The 18,551-nt window shown below is 37.5% G+C and overlaps 1 protein-coding gene across 1 annotated transcript in view; it reads right to left on the reverse strand.

The window, feature by feature from the left end:
- LOC120500236 (cytochrome c oxidase assembly protein COX16 homolog, mitochondrial) overlaps positions 1 to 18,551 on the reverse strand; it is a 45,525-nt gene that overhangs the window by 13,367 nt on the left and 13,607 nt on the right. Inside the window, exon 3 of the mRNA XM_039704813.1 lies at positions 1,208 to 1,270. Within this exon, the coding sequence (XP_039560747.1) occupies positions 1,208 to 1,270 (63 nt within the window). The remainder of the gene's footprint in view (positions 1 to 1,207; positions 1,271 to 18,551) is intronic.

Genomic DNA, 18,551 nt, shown 5'->3' on the forward strand with positions numbered 1-18,551 from the left:
ATTTTGAGGTTAGATATTGAGTTTGAGATGTGGTTCTTTTTACTGCTTGTGGTTCTTTTCATTTTTTCTTCCACATAAATAAATCAGAGCAGCCTTACAATATATTGAATGGAATCTGAGAGACAGTAATCCCAGAAGCAATCAGAACTTAATGGATTTGTAAGTTTTGAGTCTCCATTGGAACTTTCCATCTTGTTATTCCCTGCATCAGAAATCACAATTCTTTATAGCAGGGGAGAGCCCAAAACTATTTGCAATAATGGTAAAAACTAGCAAATATTTTGTGAAATTAGGCCTGTGAATGTACAAAAAGTAAGTTTTATTTTTATTTCAGACAAATTACAAAAGAGTAATAAAATAGAAAAATTTGATTATCAAGATCAGGTACTGCAATTTGGACACCTAAGTATGAGAGCAATGGGTGTAATGGAGATCTTCAAAGGCTTGTGACAGAGATGTGGTATGGGAAGAAAACAAAAATCTGTGTTCAGTATAAAAGCCACAGAGATAAATAAAGTGTTAGTTGGACATGTGATTCAAATAATTTTAAAACATTAAGAATAATCTTAAATAGCTATATTCTTTGTTTCTGATCACAGGGAGGCTTTTTTTCTGGTTTTTCTAACATGGCTTTTTGTAGGTCTGAAAATTTATGAGACTGGACACTGAACTGGTTAAAACAGATATTTCAGAACTCAGTAATATTTGAAGAAAATGCTGTGTTGATGGAAGAGCGAACTATTTTTCTATAAAATTTTCTGAAGCCATGTAAAAGGAATGACAGTTGTTTCAAAGATACACATAAATTTCAGAAGCAAGAAATAACATAAAGTACATTGTGCACATTGTTCTGCAATTTGGTCTAATCATCCAAGCTCATGCACTAGAAGTGCTGACTTACATTCACACACACTCCCTCTAAGGCCAACATCAACTCTACATTTATAAACCAGGTTAACCACAGAAACAGTGAATTTATTTGTACCACTGTACTTGACGCCTGGAAATCAAAGTAAAGCTGTGTTCAGAAAGAAGCACTACGTGTTCAAAAACCTTTCTTTACATAAAACCTTATTTTTATTGGACATCAGTGAGTCAAAGGCAGATGGTTGATCTAATTTTAGTTAGGGACAGATATGACCCACCAGCGGCCAGGGTAATCAAGGGTAGCCAAGGTTATGGGCCCCAGGCAACAAATTTATTTTACCTCATATTCAGATTCCAATGTCACAGGATTCTGTTTTAATTTTTCTTTCAAAGCTGGATCAACCTGAAAGACAAATAAAAATACAGCAAAAATGTTTGTTTTCAAGAATATATTTTTAAAGAACTACTAACCTCAAATAAACTGAATATTGGTACATGCAAACCCTCCTCTAAAAGAGTTTATGTGCTATTTGTTCCAATACCAGGATGATGAACACAGCACAAGAATCGGTCTGAAGAGAAACAGGTCAACTGCCAAATTATTAAATTCCAAAGGAAAACACATTTTTAACTATAGCCCAGCACTAGCATTACCTTAGATACTTAAATCTGTACCTGTTTTGTTTAAAACTGTTAAACTAAACAACGCTTAAATAAATGAAACAAGCACAAGAAAGATAAAATTGGGATTGTGGAATATATTATACTCCTGAATGATGAGTTCAGGGAATGGGTATACAATATATCTTGGTTTTCAAAGTCTAAGCATGAGCTGAATTTCCAATTTTCTTGTGAATGTACAGCTCTTTCCTAGTTTTGATTCTGTACTGACAGTGCTGGTGTTTCCTGCCACCTTTCAGAGATGCTTACTGAAAGAACAAATCTGAGAACAGACATGTCAATGAACCACAGCAGACACATATCACGTTTTAACTTCTGAGCCTGGAAGAAGTGATGTTCGTCCCTCCCTTTGCTAAATAACGTCTGTCTCCCACAGGTCTAAGAGCAGAAGCTAAGGGGAAAAAGATAATTAGCATTCGTCACGCTTTGAGAAAGCATTTTACCTTCTTCTCAAACAGCCACATACACAGCCACATACACTCAGACATAGTCTTTAGGCAATATAATTAAAATACCAAATAAATTCACCATGAGAGAATGATCTCATTTTTACAGCTTAAAAACCAAAATAAATGTGTAAGGAGACTGGTAATGTGTGTAGTTCTACATCCCTTGTACACTAGTCCAACTACAACTGATCCAGTGAGGAAAAGTTGGTACTCTTAATTTGCTGCTTCTTGATCTGAACGAAAAGGGCCCAGTAACCCTCATCACAACCAATGTCCAACATCTGCAAGTAATCTAGAAAACAAAAAGGAGGGCATACATACATTTGCCTGGCCAATGAAATGATCCACCTTCAGATTCTCCCCTAACACAAGTTCCTGCTTATCAGAGGCACTCAAAAGTCACATCTACTATGTGAATTGATGGGAATTGCTCTGAAGAATTTCCCTGGCCATAATGTTCCCCTTGATTACAGGCACTGTCTGCTAGTTAGCATGCAGCCTGTGAGACCTCAGTTCCTAAGGATGGATGCTCAGACAGGCAAGTCTAACACCATCTGTGCATGGCCAGAGGTTTGATTTCCCTACCTCATCAGCGATCTGGCCATAGAAATACACACATTTGCAACCTCCAGATTCATTACACATGGGACCTAAGCCAAAATATCTAGAATGGTTAATGTTTGTACCGGATACAGCTCCCACCTTCTCACTAATTAAAAAAGAAATTGTAAAACAAGATAGTGGCTCTTCACTGGCTCTCTACATCAAACAAAAAATGAAATGCTCCATCTCTGTCTTGGCATCCAAGGCCTCTGTAGAACTGCCCCTCATTAAAGATGGATTGCATTTCTCCTGTGACCACGACCTCCAACAACAGCCATGCTTTATTAGAGCAACGAAGCCATCCATCACATGTGCAGAAATGCAAAGTCTCTGGGCAGCCAGACAGGCTTTGAAGCTTGCTTTCACAGAGAGAAGAGTGATCACAGACCTCATGGTATTCAGAACTAAGTGCAAACACTATTTGTTATGCTTTGTGTTCTCACAATACACATATGGATAAGGGGAAATAAAAGCTCCAGTAAGTAAGGCAGCAACAGTTTTATTTCATCCTACATTTTCCCTTCACTTAATAAGACAAAGTATCATGGTTGAAATATCATTTTTACTTAATTAAATACAGCCAGAATTTAACTTACAAAGACAGTCCAATAACCCATTACCAAGTTTCATTTTACCAATTTTTAGCGTGTTTGTTTAATGTGTGGTGTTTGCATGGCCACATTTGTGTAAGGCAAAGGCAAACAATCAGTTAAGCTACTGCTGCTTCTCCTTCCTTCCAGCCCTGTCTTCAGACTTTCTCCTGTCTTCATCCTGCTCTGCCTTCACAAAGACAGCTAAAACTGAGACACAGCATTCCAATTTGATGCTGTAACATTAATATTAACCAAAAGGCAGAAATGAAGGAGCCTAGTTGAAATTTCTTTTTAAAAAATCCCTGTAAATGCAAAATGAACAGAGTGCTGCTTCTTCAGAAGCAGAAATTTTATTTGGGAAATTAAGTTAGTTACCCAAAAAAGACAAGTTAAACCCTGTTTTGAGGGCAAACTACATACACACCTTAAGCTCACTCTGTAAAAGTCATTCTTTTGCCTCAACTTCCACCAAAAAAAGAGAGGAGCAAGTATGTATTTCCTCTTCTCTTTATCATTTTTTCCCCTACATACGTACTTACTCACACAGAAGAATTAAACATACTTGAGCCTGCCCAGTAATTCAGTCACCTGCATTTTCTAATGCCTTGACTGCAAACCCCAGCTTTTCAGCTACCAAATGAGATAGGTGGGTTACAAATGGTTTTCGGAACCCATACAGAAGTTGAGAAAAAGTGTATTATAAAGTTTTGTTTCCACTGTGCTTGTACGATGCTGTGCTATCTTTGAAACATCACAAGAAAACCAAACAAAACAAAAAAAGCGGAAAAGAGAATGATGCTATTTTCATTCTGAAGAGGCAGATAAACATCAATATCAGCCACAATCACAGATCATAACCAGGGAACACTTCAAATGGGGGTAGAGCCAGCAAAGTGCCCATGCCAAAGCAGTAGCTCTGTTGTATTACACATCTGCCACAAGATCCAAATACAAACATACATTTTGCTTCATGATGACTGCTATGCCAACACATACTGCCAAATGAGCTAGAAGGGTTCAGCTACGCACTGGCAAATAGATCTTCAGCTAAATTATGGATACAAATCTGTATTAGTAAATATGATGATGGCAGCAGACAAAGCCCAAATGCTGTAACAGCCTGACAGTGTCCCCTCCACCACTATTTAGGAGGCAGGGAGGAACAGAAAAGGTATTCCTTTAGACTAGAGGACTCTTCTTTTTCGGAAAATCTCAGCTGCTCCTCTAAGATCCATTTAAATTCAGAGTTTATCTCTATATGTAGAATTCAAAGATGTGTGCATGTGTAATTACAGCATAACTTCACATTAAATTCTTACCAAAAGACTACTGAAATACTTGATGCAAGTATTTAGACAACCTTCATGCGATGCTGTCTGCAAGGCTTTGAAACCAATACTATAAATACAATTTTTAAAGGCTTTACTTATTTTCTTTTTCTGGGTTGCTTTTTTTTTCCTTTTTAGCACTTGCAGCAAAAATGAATAAAACATTCTTCATATTTTGCATTATACAGGCTTATCTCATATTACATCAACTGAAAGGGCAAGGGCAAGTGCAATATAGAAAAATCTCAGAAAAGGTTTAAGAATCCAGGTTTCAAATTAGAATTTTGTCCCATTTCACACTCCCACCATTCCTTCAGATTTACCCTTACTTAACTTCAAAAGGTTCTCAAAGAAACAGACTTAAAAAAGATTCTTAACAACTAAAAGTAATAGAGGTTAAGCACAGAAACATTCTTAGAAATCTTAGTAGGCAGCTACTTGAGGCTGTAACTAGAAACTTTTGAAACGAGGCTGACACTTCTCATTTTAAGGCTGATTTTTCAGTTTTTCAATTAGAAACTGGACAGCATTTCTAGGTGTTAAAAATGGTGCACCTTGGGGGGCAGACAAGAAGCATCATTACACAGCAAAGCAGGGAATAACTGGTGCTTGCAGCCCCTGCCAAACCAGGGACTCCTGCAGTGCCCTGTGAAAAACATACACTCATCTCAGTAAAGAGGATTTTTTGTTTGTGACACAAGTATTTTTGGTACAGTTATAAACCTAAAAGTGTGCTGCTACTAAAAAAATTCTCCACTAACAATTTTGTATTGATAGTCATTGACCACAGTTCATTTTGGCTCAGAAACAAATAATACTGGTAGAGAGGAACTGAGAAATCTGTGAATGGCACTAACTTTAGCTCCAGGATAAGGAAAGGATAGCTCTTCCACAAGGGAAGCCAAAGAATACCATCACTACCCATTCTGAAGTTTAGAGGCATGGAACACCTCCCTGTATGAGGACAGGCTAAGAACACTTGGTTTGCTCATTCTGGAGAAGAGAAGGCTTTGGGGAAACCTGATTGTGGCCTTCCAGTAAGGGGGGCTAACAAGACGGACAAACTTTTCAGTAAAGTGTGTATCAATAGGACAAGGGCTGACAGTTCTAAAATAAAAGAGGGTAGACTTAGACCAGGTATAAGAAAAAACTTTTTATAATGAGTGTGGTGAGACACCGGCGATTCAGTAAAGTGTGTAGCAATAGGACAACGGCTGACAGTTCTAAAATAAAAGAGGGTAGACTTAGACCAGGTATAAGAAAAAACTTTTTATAATGAGTGTGGTGAGACACCGGCGCAGGTTGCCCAGGGAGGTGGTGAATGCCCCATCCCTGGGAACATTCCAGGTCAGGCTGGATGGCGCTCTGACCAATCTGATCTACTTGAAAATCTCCCTGCTCCTTGCAGGACTGTTGGACTAAAAGACTTTTGAAAGTTTCTTCCAACCCAAATTATTATATGGTTCTCTTAAACACAAGAATGCAAAGCAGAATAGCAGTGTCACTCCTGTTGAGCATTCAGAGAGGACCACCAAGCTGACTCACATTTTCATTTTCAGGGTAACAACCCAACTGTCCACAGAACACATATGCCTGGATCTGCAACTCAAACAGCCCATCTTCACAAGCAGCCTTTCTCTGCTATAAACATTACTGTTTATTTGTCCAGGTACTATTTGTGGCCATGGGCTTCAGGGCAAACCAAGACTTGAATATATTACATCTTCTAAAATGATGGGTTCAGTTACTATACAAGGAAACTGTCAGGAGACAGCCGCATCATGAGAAGAGGACTGTGCTTTTAGCAGCCTCCTCTCACACCAGCCAGTGCAGCACACTGCATACTTGTGTCCTGGCATGTACTGACCAAATGTTTGTATGCCAAAGTTTTACATAGCCTTCCCTCTAGCAAGCATTTCCAGACAAACAGTAAAAGATATTTCTACCCTAAAACTAGGTTTTTTTACTAAAACATAAGTTTCTGTTCTGACCCTGTCCTCCACAAAATAATATCCCACTGAAAAAGATTTCAGCTTTGGAAATGGGAGAAAACAGTGGCTTGAATTTAATGAACATGAATTAGGATTGAGATTTTCATTTTTCCATCTGTCCTTCTCAGCATGAATAGATGGGACACAATTTTCCTGCAGTATCCACAGTACAGAGAATCTACAAAATTACTGCTTAAATGAAATTTTTCAATTTGCTCTCCCCACCCATTTTTTAAACTTAAGAGTAAACCATAATCACCAATTCCAGCTCTCCCACAGTGTATCTTCTTTGAAAACATTTATCATATGCCTAACTCCTCTAAATGGAAAATCAGCAATCTTGAGTGGATCAGTCAACTTTAATCTTCCTTGAGAAGACTCCCATAAATTGCTACAGAAATCTGTGTCATAAATATTCTAAGTTGTGGTTTATGAGCAGAGTGAGAAGCAGTAGACAGGAGAGGATAAATCCCAGGACTCAGGAAATGCAGTGTAAACTACAGCCAAGCTGAGTGCTGTTCTACTTAAGAAATTAAAGGAACAAAGCTTGTAGAGGTTGTAAGGTACAACAAGGGTTGTACTTATGCCAAGCTCTTTGGCATACAGTCTTAGGTAACAGAGAAGGGCAAGGCAAAACATTCCATTTTTGTGCAACTTCATTCACAACAATCCTTCAATTACATTACTTAAATATTTAATACACAAAAACCACTTACATAAGGCCACCTTTTTCCCTGTCCAGGTGCTGAGGCACTGGAACAGCTTGCCAGAGAAGCAGTGGATGCCCCATCCCTGTAATTGCTTGAAGCCACGTTGGATGGAGCTTTGAGCAATCTGGTCTAGAGGAAGGTGCCCCTGCCCATGGCAAGGGGCTGAAACTAGGTGATCTTTAAGGTCCCTTCCAACCCAAACAACTCCATGACTCTGTGATTCTATACTGCACAGGATACCATCCAAGAATATTGACTGGATGAGAATACTTACAAACAGTGGGGAGACAGCTGAGACTAGATGTAACCCGTAGCTTTGTGTCCTTTGACTTTTTCCTATGATCTGCACAGAATACAGACAGCTAAACAAAAAAAAACCCATTCCATCCAGCCTCTGACAGAAATCGATGCAGACATTTCCAAAGGAGCAATATAAATTGTTGTTACAGCAGCAGCTCCCAGACTTACAGTACACGGTGCACCAGTGATCTCTCAAAATCCAAACCCTGTACTTGCTTCCAGATTGATCAAAAGAAGACCTACAATCCCAAACTCTGGACCAGACTTTTTATGTAATAATGTAATGGAAAATGTAATTAAAGGGTAATATGAGGGCCAAACTATCCCATGCTTCCACAAACATTTAAGTATATCTAGACTTCTCCCATATAAGGTCAATAAAACTAACAGGGACTGTAGAATTTTCAGTTCTGAGCAGGAAGTACTCATAACTTAACTAATTTTGGTATGCTTTCACATCCAGTTTGATTTTCAGTTGCACATTTATTTATATGATTTATACCAAATTTGTGCTGTAAACCTTGGCTCTAAGTATGCTAGCATAAATTTAATTTCACAGCAAGATTCAGTACAAAAAATGTTCCTTTTGGTATAAAAAAAAGGTGTAAATTTGTGATGCCAGTATTTAGGAAAAAAACCCCACCCTTTTGCCTTTAAATAGAATATACTTAACAGCTGGAAACAATCCAAAATGCAACTTTGGATGCAACTCCAGCAGAGTCAATCTTTTTAGGTCATATTTTTTGAAGATTCCTTTTTAATGGTTATATATCTACTATGCAAGTTCAAGCTGGAAAACTAGTGTAAATATAATTTATAGGGGTTTGTTTTCCTTTATGGCTTCCTTAGTCATATCCTAACTTAGCACAGAATCAACCTTTTTGTTGAGGTAGAAAAACACAAAGGTCACTTAAGTTTCTGTTCAAAGCAAGTAACTTCAAGAGAGAAATCGTGAATTGGCAGCTGAAGCAGCACGGAAGCAGTGTGTGCTCATCCCCTCTGAATCTTTTCAGTGCTGTACTATCAGACAGGAGAGGACTGGAGAGGGTGTCCTCGTTAGTTCTGTCCCCCAGCAGGAACACCTGTGTCCAGGGGCTCACTGGTGCTCAATTAGGCTCACCTGTAAATGTTCCTGGCAGCAGCTCACTTCAACCAACGTGAAGCCAGAGGCACCCTACAATATCCAAACCACGATTTTTCACTTGCTGTGTCAGCTCAGAAACACAAAGGAATTAATTTAAAGGGAAAAGTCTATCTCATAGGAGACTAAACCATCAATAAAAGCACTGAAGCTTCAATAAAATAACACCAAAAATGGTAAAAAAACCCCAGTTCCCAAAGCACTCCAAAGAATCAACGTTCTCATGTAGGAACAGAGATAGTCTGATCCTTCAAACATGATATAAAACACAACACAGTTAAAACAATGCACAAGCACACTAAGAGATTAGGGATGCTTTCCCTAATCAGAGTTAAGCATCTATAAATATAAATGCATTTTTTTTTCTTCTCTAACTGTGTAAGTTAGTGCCTAAGCCCTCTCTTGAACTATGTGAAAATATGCTTGCTACCCCCATATGAACAACTCCAGTTCCCAGAAACCAACAGCAAGAAAATATACATCAACATTTTTTTTCTCACTGAAAATAAACAAGAATATAAAACAAAACCAAAAAGTCTGCTTTTTTTAACCCTAAAAATAGTTTGAATTATGTTTTAAAACATCATTTGCATTTACAGTACATATCTGTTTTTTTACAGACATTTACTGAGTAATGAAACAAATTTTACTTTTTATGTCTTTTTGAACAGAAACAATTTTTAGGATTCAGTGTGAACTCATCAAAATTGTTTTCAGTGCTCTGAAAATGCATTTCTACAAATAAAAGACCACCAAATTCTAATAACTGTCATCTTAAAATCTGCATGTGCTGAAGAAATTAACACTTCTTATTCTACAGTTCCCATTGCATTTAAGGGAAAATACTTTCCACACTGACATCTAGTGAAGTTTTATAGTAAGAAAAAAAATCATATTCTAATACTTTGTACTTACAAAAAGCTTTTAATTTCCCAAATCATTATACTTTAAATAACTAGTCTTTGCAACACACTTGTACATCACACACTATTTTCTTTTGAAAGATATTTTGCCACTATTTTTAATAAATAACATGTTTACCTGTCAGAGGATCAGACATTCTGATGGGTAGTTTAGAGAAAGTTATAACGATAAAATCTGGTGTAATTAAGTTCAAAATATGAATAGCAAAGGGTTTTCCTTTTAAGGGCTTAACATAGAACATTATCAAAACAACTCTACTAAAATCAATGGGAATTATGAATGCAAAATATATTAATTCATACATTTTAGATATTAATAAGACAAGCCATCCCTCTTCTCTAAGCAGTATCCAAAAAGGAATTCCTACATGCACTCTGTAATTGAGTTTGGGCTCTGATTGTTTAGATTGCTCAAGTTTGCAACAGCATCATTTGGCTGCAAGCCTCAAAACTCAAAGGAGAACAAAAGGAAGTTCCATTTATAAGAAATTGCACTTAAAATGGACACATGCCTGGCCAAAAGGTTTTCAACATTTTCTTTGTAAAAACTGTAGTGATCTAGAGCTCCAGAAGATCCCAGGAACTGGGATCTGCTGACATCATGGCTACTGGCTTCCTTAGATGAGTCTGGAAAGCTGGATGTTTTCTGATGCTTGAGGGAGACACTGGGAAAAACAGCTGGATATTAAATTATGCTTTGGCTAAAAACTGCCTGAAGCTAAGTTACACACTTGTAATCACTTCAACTGCAAGGCAAAAATGCCAGTAATTAATTTTGGCAAAGTGACAGGATTTAAATAAACCAAACAGAATTCTTGGTAGTATATAAAATGTAAATATCTAAAAGCTATCAACATTTTATGTATTGAAATTGCTTCCACTTGCAATGGCATCAGAATGAGTTTCTCCAGTTAATAACCTTCTCTTCATCTGAATCTAAATTTGACAACAGAACCATCAAGTAAAAAATTGAAAAAATGCTTCTGTTTAAAACAAACAACTCTTAGTACTTGTTTAGTATGTTGCATTTCATTACAGAGAGGCTCAATAATGTGAGATAATATCTTAACTCCAAGTCATCCTACAGGGCTGTAAGCTGTCTTTGGTGACAATAAGCACCTGGTCTAGCCAGATCCAATCACTGGAAACCATTCAAAAGTATACACACAGTGTCAGCCTCAGAATGTGGCAACAAAAATCTTACTGAATCACAGAGCTGACTCTGCTTTTTGCCTTTTACAGAAAAATGGTGGTTTATATACTAAACTGAAAGGATGTCTGAAGAAATGAAACATACATCTCTGTCTGGCATCATAGCAAATTCAGCAGACAGCTCTTCACAGACAATGTAGAGAAGTCATCTGAGCTCAAGTAAAATGGATTAGCTTTTGCTGAAATCAATGCAAAAATCTGAATCAAACACTAGCAGCTGAACCTCAAAATCTTCAAGAATAACATGGATAAAGAGCTCATTTCCATACAATCCTTCTGGACTGAACTGGAAGAGCTCTTGCTACCCCTTTCATTTTGTGCCACACGTAGGACTGAAATTAGTACCTTGGATAGTTCTGAACCATGCTCAAAAAACATAAGTTCCAAATTCTGCCTGCAAATAGAAACAAAGTCACTGTAAGGATACCTGTTTAGCCATCAACAAGGAGCCAATCTACCTTCCTAAATATACAATTCCAAACCCTCCCACTAAGCAGGCCATGCCTGAAAGCAAGGTCTGCTGTAATTTAGTAAAATATGCTTCATGATATAAAGGTAACTGATTGACAAAGACTTTTTCCCCACCTATAAGCAAATAATGTTATCCTAAATGTATGCCTATCACACTCTCTATAGCACCAAACATTTCAGTGTATTATTTTCTTAATTTTTGGATGACCTAGGGCCAAGCTCAGAAATGCATTTAGTCTTTGAAAATCAACTAAATCTACTTATACAAGGAAATTAGCCAGTTTATCATTAGACTTGAGACCCAGGCCAACCTGACCTGCCTAAGGAAAAGAAAAAGAAGAAAACAATAATCACCAACATCAATTCCTTGCCACGCTGCACTTGTGTAATTAGCTTACTGAAACCAATTAAACACAGGAAGATGTAGTTATAAATAAATAAATGCTAAAATGCTAGATGAGAAGACTTGATTATTCTGCCAAGTTCAGTGACAGATGCTAACATGATTCCACATTCCTTGGCTGACAGGTTTAGAAAGGATATCTTTCCCATCCAAAATATTCCACCAAACACCAAATGAAGATATTCTGATTTTGTTCAGACTTAAATCAAGCAGGATGTTTTAAAGACAAACTCCTGTGGAATCAGATTCTCCAGAATACAGGAATGCCTCAGGCACAAACTACAGATTAAATAAGAGTTCCTCTACCTTCAAGACATCTGCTAGTTTGCTAATGAAGCTCCAGCAAAAGACAATCTAGGGCAGGCTTCATCTCACCAAATTTTATTCATATGTACTTTTGACTTGAAGCATAAAGTCTCTACTTAGGCTCTTCCTCCAGTCAGCTGTAGAAGGGCATTTCCTGAGAAACTAAGTTCCACTCGAAGATATACACAAAACCATAAATTGTCTGCACCTTGAAGTTAGGTAGAGGTTTATGTCACCTGTTGTTCACTGTTCACAAATAAAGTATAACCATATTCATACACTAAGGAAGGTAATTGTCTCACTGCAATAGGATAATAAAAAAATCTCAAGTTAAATATCTGTTTTTCAATCCATCAAAAGATTACAACATATTTCTCAAGTATCTACTTTAAGAGTGAATGAAACCCATGTTGGGGCATTTCCTCTCAAACCTCCTTTCTGGACTACCTAGATAGCAATTTCAAACTAGGCATTTCACTTAAGGCAATGCAAAAATGAGCAAGATGAAACCCTGACATAGCACCACAAACATACATTCAGATTGAGCTGAGTAGATACTGAAATTTCACTTCCTTGTCTTTAATAATACAAAAAGCCCATTCAGAGTCTTTTCAGTATTAACAGTGGTAATTTAAATTGACCTTAGCATTGGTAGGGGGTGTTTGCACACCAGGAAGCTTAGAGAATGAGTCTTAATCCATCTAAATCCATTTGGAATAAAATAAAGCAGAAAGCCTGCAGAACACACAAGGTAATTGAATGCATGGGACAATCTGGTAGCAGTAAAATCCACTAATTGTTATTAGAACACTGTGGACTTTGCCAGTCCAGTCCAATCACAGTGGCTTGTCCTATCCACATTACTCCTTGAAATGGTGAAGTCCATCAAGTTTTGGTCAGACTGAGGATCTTGGGGAACACCACAGTGTAACAGGATTTCAAACACAGATGTTTATCCACTAAGAATTGCAGTAAATATATCTTGCAGTTTTCAGTCAATAGAAAAGTTTGTGGAAGAAAATTAAAAACACACCTTTTTATCTTGCTACCTATTTCAGTTAAATTCTTAGCATCTTTGGTAGTTTTTCAAATAGAGCAAATACTGGGCTTTAACACAGAAGCAGGTCCTCAAATAAGATAAACAAGTCAGCTTGCAGTAAACCAGATTCATCTAGTAGCTTGCAATATGTGTCATGATGGAAACCATCCACTGGCATTCCACAAATCTACGTAAAAATAAATCGTACGTATTGTGTAATTTTAAACACTATAGACACATTCATAGGTTTAAGCGATTTTGTTTGAGAATTTTCACCTCATATGAAATATATTATTTAAAAGAAAAAATGATGCAACATATAGAAACACGACATTATTTATAAACCATACTAACATTACACTAAACATTGAAATTACATTTTATTCTGTAATGCTTATTTTTTTGAAACAAACAAACTAAAGAAACAAACCAAACTTTTCCTGGGGCACAGAAATCCTGTCCAGATGGACTTCATAGGCAAGTAAAATGGAAGCAATAACCAAGAGACAGTTTCTACCGCACTACTCCAGGACATGCCCATATGTGCAACTCCCATAGACACACCTGAGGCAGTTTACATAAGGACAGCAATAGGAATGTGCCAGCCAACAACAAGACACAGCCTTGTCCAGTCACCTGCAGATGTATTCCCTTTTTAGGTGGATGCCGAACTTCATTTAAACACTGTGCTGCTGCAGTTGCAACCACTGGACTCAACAGTGTGAAACTCATTGCAGTACATGTGTGAACAGAGCAATGTTTTGACAGCAACACAAAAGCATTCTAATAGGCAGATACCACCTCTTAACTATACACTTATAACAACAAGAAAATGCTGGACTGATTTCCTACACTTTTCTGAGGCAAATGTCTGATGTGTTCTTGCTTGACATAAAGTCTCATGGAAAACTGCCAGCTCTCTGCTCCTATTTCTTCCTAGTTATTTTACCCTGACCCAGAACACTTAAAGTAATGGATCTCACCTGAGAATATTTTTTAATACTCATATGAATTTAAATAATTCCTTATATTTGAATTAATTAACTTTCCTATTTCCTGTGTAAAGTGGAGCAGCATTAATTACCTATATTCTACAGACTAAGTAAGTGAGATAGGCAGAGAAGAGCTCTGTGGGGCAGGAGGCAGCTAAAGAGAGAAGCTGAACAAGATGGATATAAAATTTCCAGTGAGAGCAGTGGGTGTTATTTAAATCATAGGCTGCTGTGGGTCTCCTGACACCACTCATGAGATTAAAGACACAATGTTAAAGAACAGCACTAGGAACCAACTAGCAATATTCTAAACCTGTAATCCTGAGTATAACCAACCAGTCAATGTGCTTCCATCACTATCAAACCCCACTATGAGAACTGCTGTAAACTAGAAAAGTCAGAGTGCCTTAAGTGATCATGTTAACTTGCTTTTCTCTTTCATTTTTCAAAGGACAGCAAGATTTCCAGAATAATCTTCTACACACATGTAGCCATGATATTTTATGAAAAATCCTCTGCTAGGATTTTTCCCGTCCTGAGGAGCTGAGAGCCTCAGGAAAGAAATGTAAACAATAACTCTCTGCTGCTGTGGAAGGCCACAGGTGCATCTTCCATTGGTCCATGTGGATTGTTTTCAATCAGTGACCAATCACAGCCACCTGTGCCAAGGCTGTGAGCAGTCACAGGATTTTGTTATGCATTCTACTCTAGGTCTTGGTAGCCTTCTGATCCTTCTTCTCACTCTGTTCATTTAGTACATTATTAATGTAGTATTTTAATATCATATATAACATAATAAATCAGCCTTCTGAGAAAAATGGAGTCAAGCCTCGTGTCCTCACATTTGGATGGCCAGCCTCGACACACACATGCTCTTTTTTCTCAATTCAAGTCCAGGATTGTAAAATGAAAGCTGAGATCCTCACAGTTACATAATTTCTAATACCTTAAGACAAAGCAAATATACAGTAAATGAAGATTCACAATGGCAACAATAACACTCTACAGGTGTCAATATGCCATACATCATGGGTAGCTACATGCCACTCAACTGGTCAAAAACACTAGCTAAGAAATGTTAAAGGCAATCCTCAATCTGCATAAAGCAGGCTTTACACTCCTAGTGTGATTGCTGAGTATGCGTCCATGCACCACCACCATTCTTTAAATACACTTTCTGGGTTTACAGGCTTATTGCTTATAGAGAATGGTGAAAGAACAGGTCAGGAACCTTAATTTTCATCTGGATTTTAACTCCTGGAGCACAATGCAACAGTCATACACATTTAAATGCACAACAATCAATGTGAGGGTAAAACTCATAGAGGAGAAATTGAAATTCTATCATTTTGACTCTTTACTGCCTCCACCTTCTACCTCACTAAGACAGAAAACATTAGTATTATTTTTAGCATTCTATTTTTGGGGTTCACTAACTTTCCCCAGGACAAAGAAAAAGTGAACAGGATGAACATAGCTTGTAAAGAGATAAGTAAGCAACACTATTGTACATAACCCACAGCAGGAAACATTTGCAGACTTCAAAGGGTAATTGATGTTTTGTTTCCTAATAAAATGGCATAGAGATTCCAGCTTTCTTAGATGTGCTTCTGCTGCACACTACCCTGGAGGAACTCATTCAGTCCTATCCTATGCCAAAAGTCTGAAAACCTGCCTTGCAATAATACTTCTTCAACAGAGTCAATTTAGAGCTTAAAAACTCTCTAAAAGGTTTGCTCATGGGAGAAAAGCATAAACTTTTCCAGGCAGTTAATATATCACTTCCCTTCAATTCTCTACAGCAGCTATTAGCCAGCAGTACAGACCACAACCCATGTTCCAAGATTCTTATATCCAAAACTAAATCTGAATCAAGTCTACACAACACCTGGAATGACAACAATGGATGCACAGCATATAAAAATAATTGATTGTTATATAGTTGAAAAAACATTTTCTGTATATTTAATAGAAATTACATTTTCAGTGAAAAAATATAAATTAAATAAACATCTCCAGTTACATACACAAGAAGAAAGACAATGAAAGAGCTTAGTCTTCCATTTATGAATAAAGGCATCTGGAACAATGCCCGTACAAACCTACTAATTTCTTCTCTGTTAATTCCACATGGTTTTCCCATAAGCATACCTGGTTTCTGTAACCAATTTTGATTTGCATAAATTCTTCCCAGAAAGTGAACAATTACCTAACCTAATGATTTCTCCATTAATGGACATTTTGGCAACAACAGATAAGGGAGAAATCCTCTGTTAGTTTCAGGAGGATTCTGAGTAGCATAAACAAGCATTACATCAGTAAGAGCCTCAGCAAGCTTCCTTTAAACGCAGGGCATTCATTGTGCTGAGGGAATATGACTGATCTGGGTATTCTGAGAAGATAAAAATGTAGCCAAAATGGTTTTTTGCTTTTGCAAGAGATGGCCATATCTGAGGTCCTGATACTCAAAGATGAACTAAATGGATGAACTATCTGCTCCTTAGATACTAATATGCCCTCTTCAGCTGCAGCTCTAGGCTGTCTCTCTACCCTCTGCATTGACTGAGCTGCAGTCCAAGATCCCAAAACACTGCCCAAATGAGCAAGAAGGCACACTCCTTTTGCAGCCCCTTCTCAGCCCACTCCACCTACAGCTGTAGGCTCTGTCTCCCTCCCAACCTAATGCTACCCCAGCCCAATGCATCACAACCAAATCATACTCCCTCAAAGTCCAAACCACCATCTTCTCTTGAATTTTAATACCTTTGTCAGGGAATGTTCTTCAAAAGTCAGTTTGACATCAGTAACATAGTCTTTATTACTAACGCAGCTTTTTTCATTAAGGCACAAGAATCCAAAGTGGAAGCTAACTCCTCAGTCACTGAAACACAGACTACACAGCAGCAGTTCCACTGCAGTGCTGCCTTTGAATATCACTCTTGACTGAGAAGATGCTTACTAATGTGGTTTCCCTCTAAGCACAGTGTGATGTTAAGAGTGGGAAAGGAAAAGAACAGGTACTTTTGAAGGCAAAGGATCATAGTTTGACGTCTGAAATGTATTACAGATTTACCACAAAAGGATTTTACCACAAAAGTTTATTTTTTGTCTTTTTAGCAGTTGAATTAGCAAGAAAACATTCAGGAATCATGCTTACAGAAGGTGACATACTCAAGTCTGCATATCCTTAAAAAATAATCAAAAAAGACAGGCACTTGGGTGTTATGAATCCTAGCCTGCTTTAGGATTTGTGCAACCTCTGCTTTTTGAGCAGTAAAATGTAAATAATAACCCTACCTTTTCTGGCAGTAGGACTATGAAGCTTAATTCATTTAAATTCTGTGAAAGTCTTCTGAGCTCCTTGTATTGAAACTATTATTTGATTAAATATTTTTATTATGCTGAAGGAGAAGGTGTAACAAAAAAAATCTTATTTCTTTTATTGCTTATTGCATTTTTGCATCCAACCCCCCAATAAGAGCACTAGTCCATCTGTCCCAGTTCTGATAAGGATTTACAATACTAGAACTCTTATAAGAGAAAAGCATCAGGATTTTAACAGCACTTTTAAATTACTCATATTAATGTTCTTTTCCAGAGTTCCATGTACATTTTAAACTAGATTTTTTATCCTTTAAAATACATTCAAGTCTCATTGGCTGTCTTATTTAGTGAATTAGAATGGCTTTCAGCTCTGTTTTTATGGACATAGAAGCAGAAATTAATGAAACACATTGCTTTGATTTGTCCATCTACAAACAAGCCCAAAGTTGGTGTTGCTAGTTCTGAGCCAATACTGCACTGTTCTTTACTTCAATGTCATCTACTTCTGAATAAGGAAAAGAAAAAGAAAACACAAAAGAGATGCTGCAGACTTAAGTAATACTGGCTAGAGCATAAACCAGAAGTCTTCTTTTAGTTTTTCAGAGTTTAAGAACTCCAGGTTGAAGTAGCTTCCACTCAGAGCTTTCATGTACTACTGACTGATTCAGTAATGCTTCCCTTGATTATAGGAGAAACAGTCACATAGACCTGAACTAGCACAACTATTAACAGTGTTTTTCCCTGAGTTGCTGTCACAGTGCAGATCATAGGGGTCAAATGCAATGCACTGAGTATGAATCTGACCCAAAAACTAACAGAAACACAACAGGCAAATTCTTGCCCCATTGTGATCCCCCATCTGGTTGGAGAAAAACTTAAAGGCTCCAACTGATCCTAAAGGGCTAGAAATTACAGAAAAAAAAGCACTATTCTCTAGCGCTAGAAGACAGCACTAGAGAAAAGGTTTGTAAGATTACTCTCCCTGATCTACAGGTTCTGTCATACACAGCTCTGAGCAGGAGTGGGCTACAGGCTGCATGGAAGCCATAGCCAGCTATGCAACACAGAGAACCATGAGGAATGATTAAAGTCATTTACATGGTCCACAAGTGTCTAAGACAAAACAAAGGGTTTTTTTTCCTCCTGACTCTCAACAGCTGAGGATCCCAAAGACTTCACCACAGTTGAAAGCTGCAGTATTCAGAGTCCTGCACGACT

The sequence above is a fragment of the Passer montanus genome, unplaced genomic scaffold (genome assembly GCF_014805655.1).
Source record: "Passer montanus isolate IOZ18808 unplaced genomic scaffold, ASM1480565v1 scaffold18, whole genome shotgun sequence".
In the NCBI taxonomy this organism is placed as follows: Eukaryota; Metazoa; Chordata; class Aves; order Passeriformes; family Passeridae; genus Passer; species Passer montanus.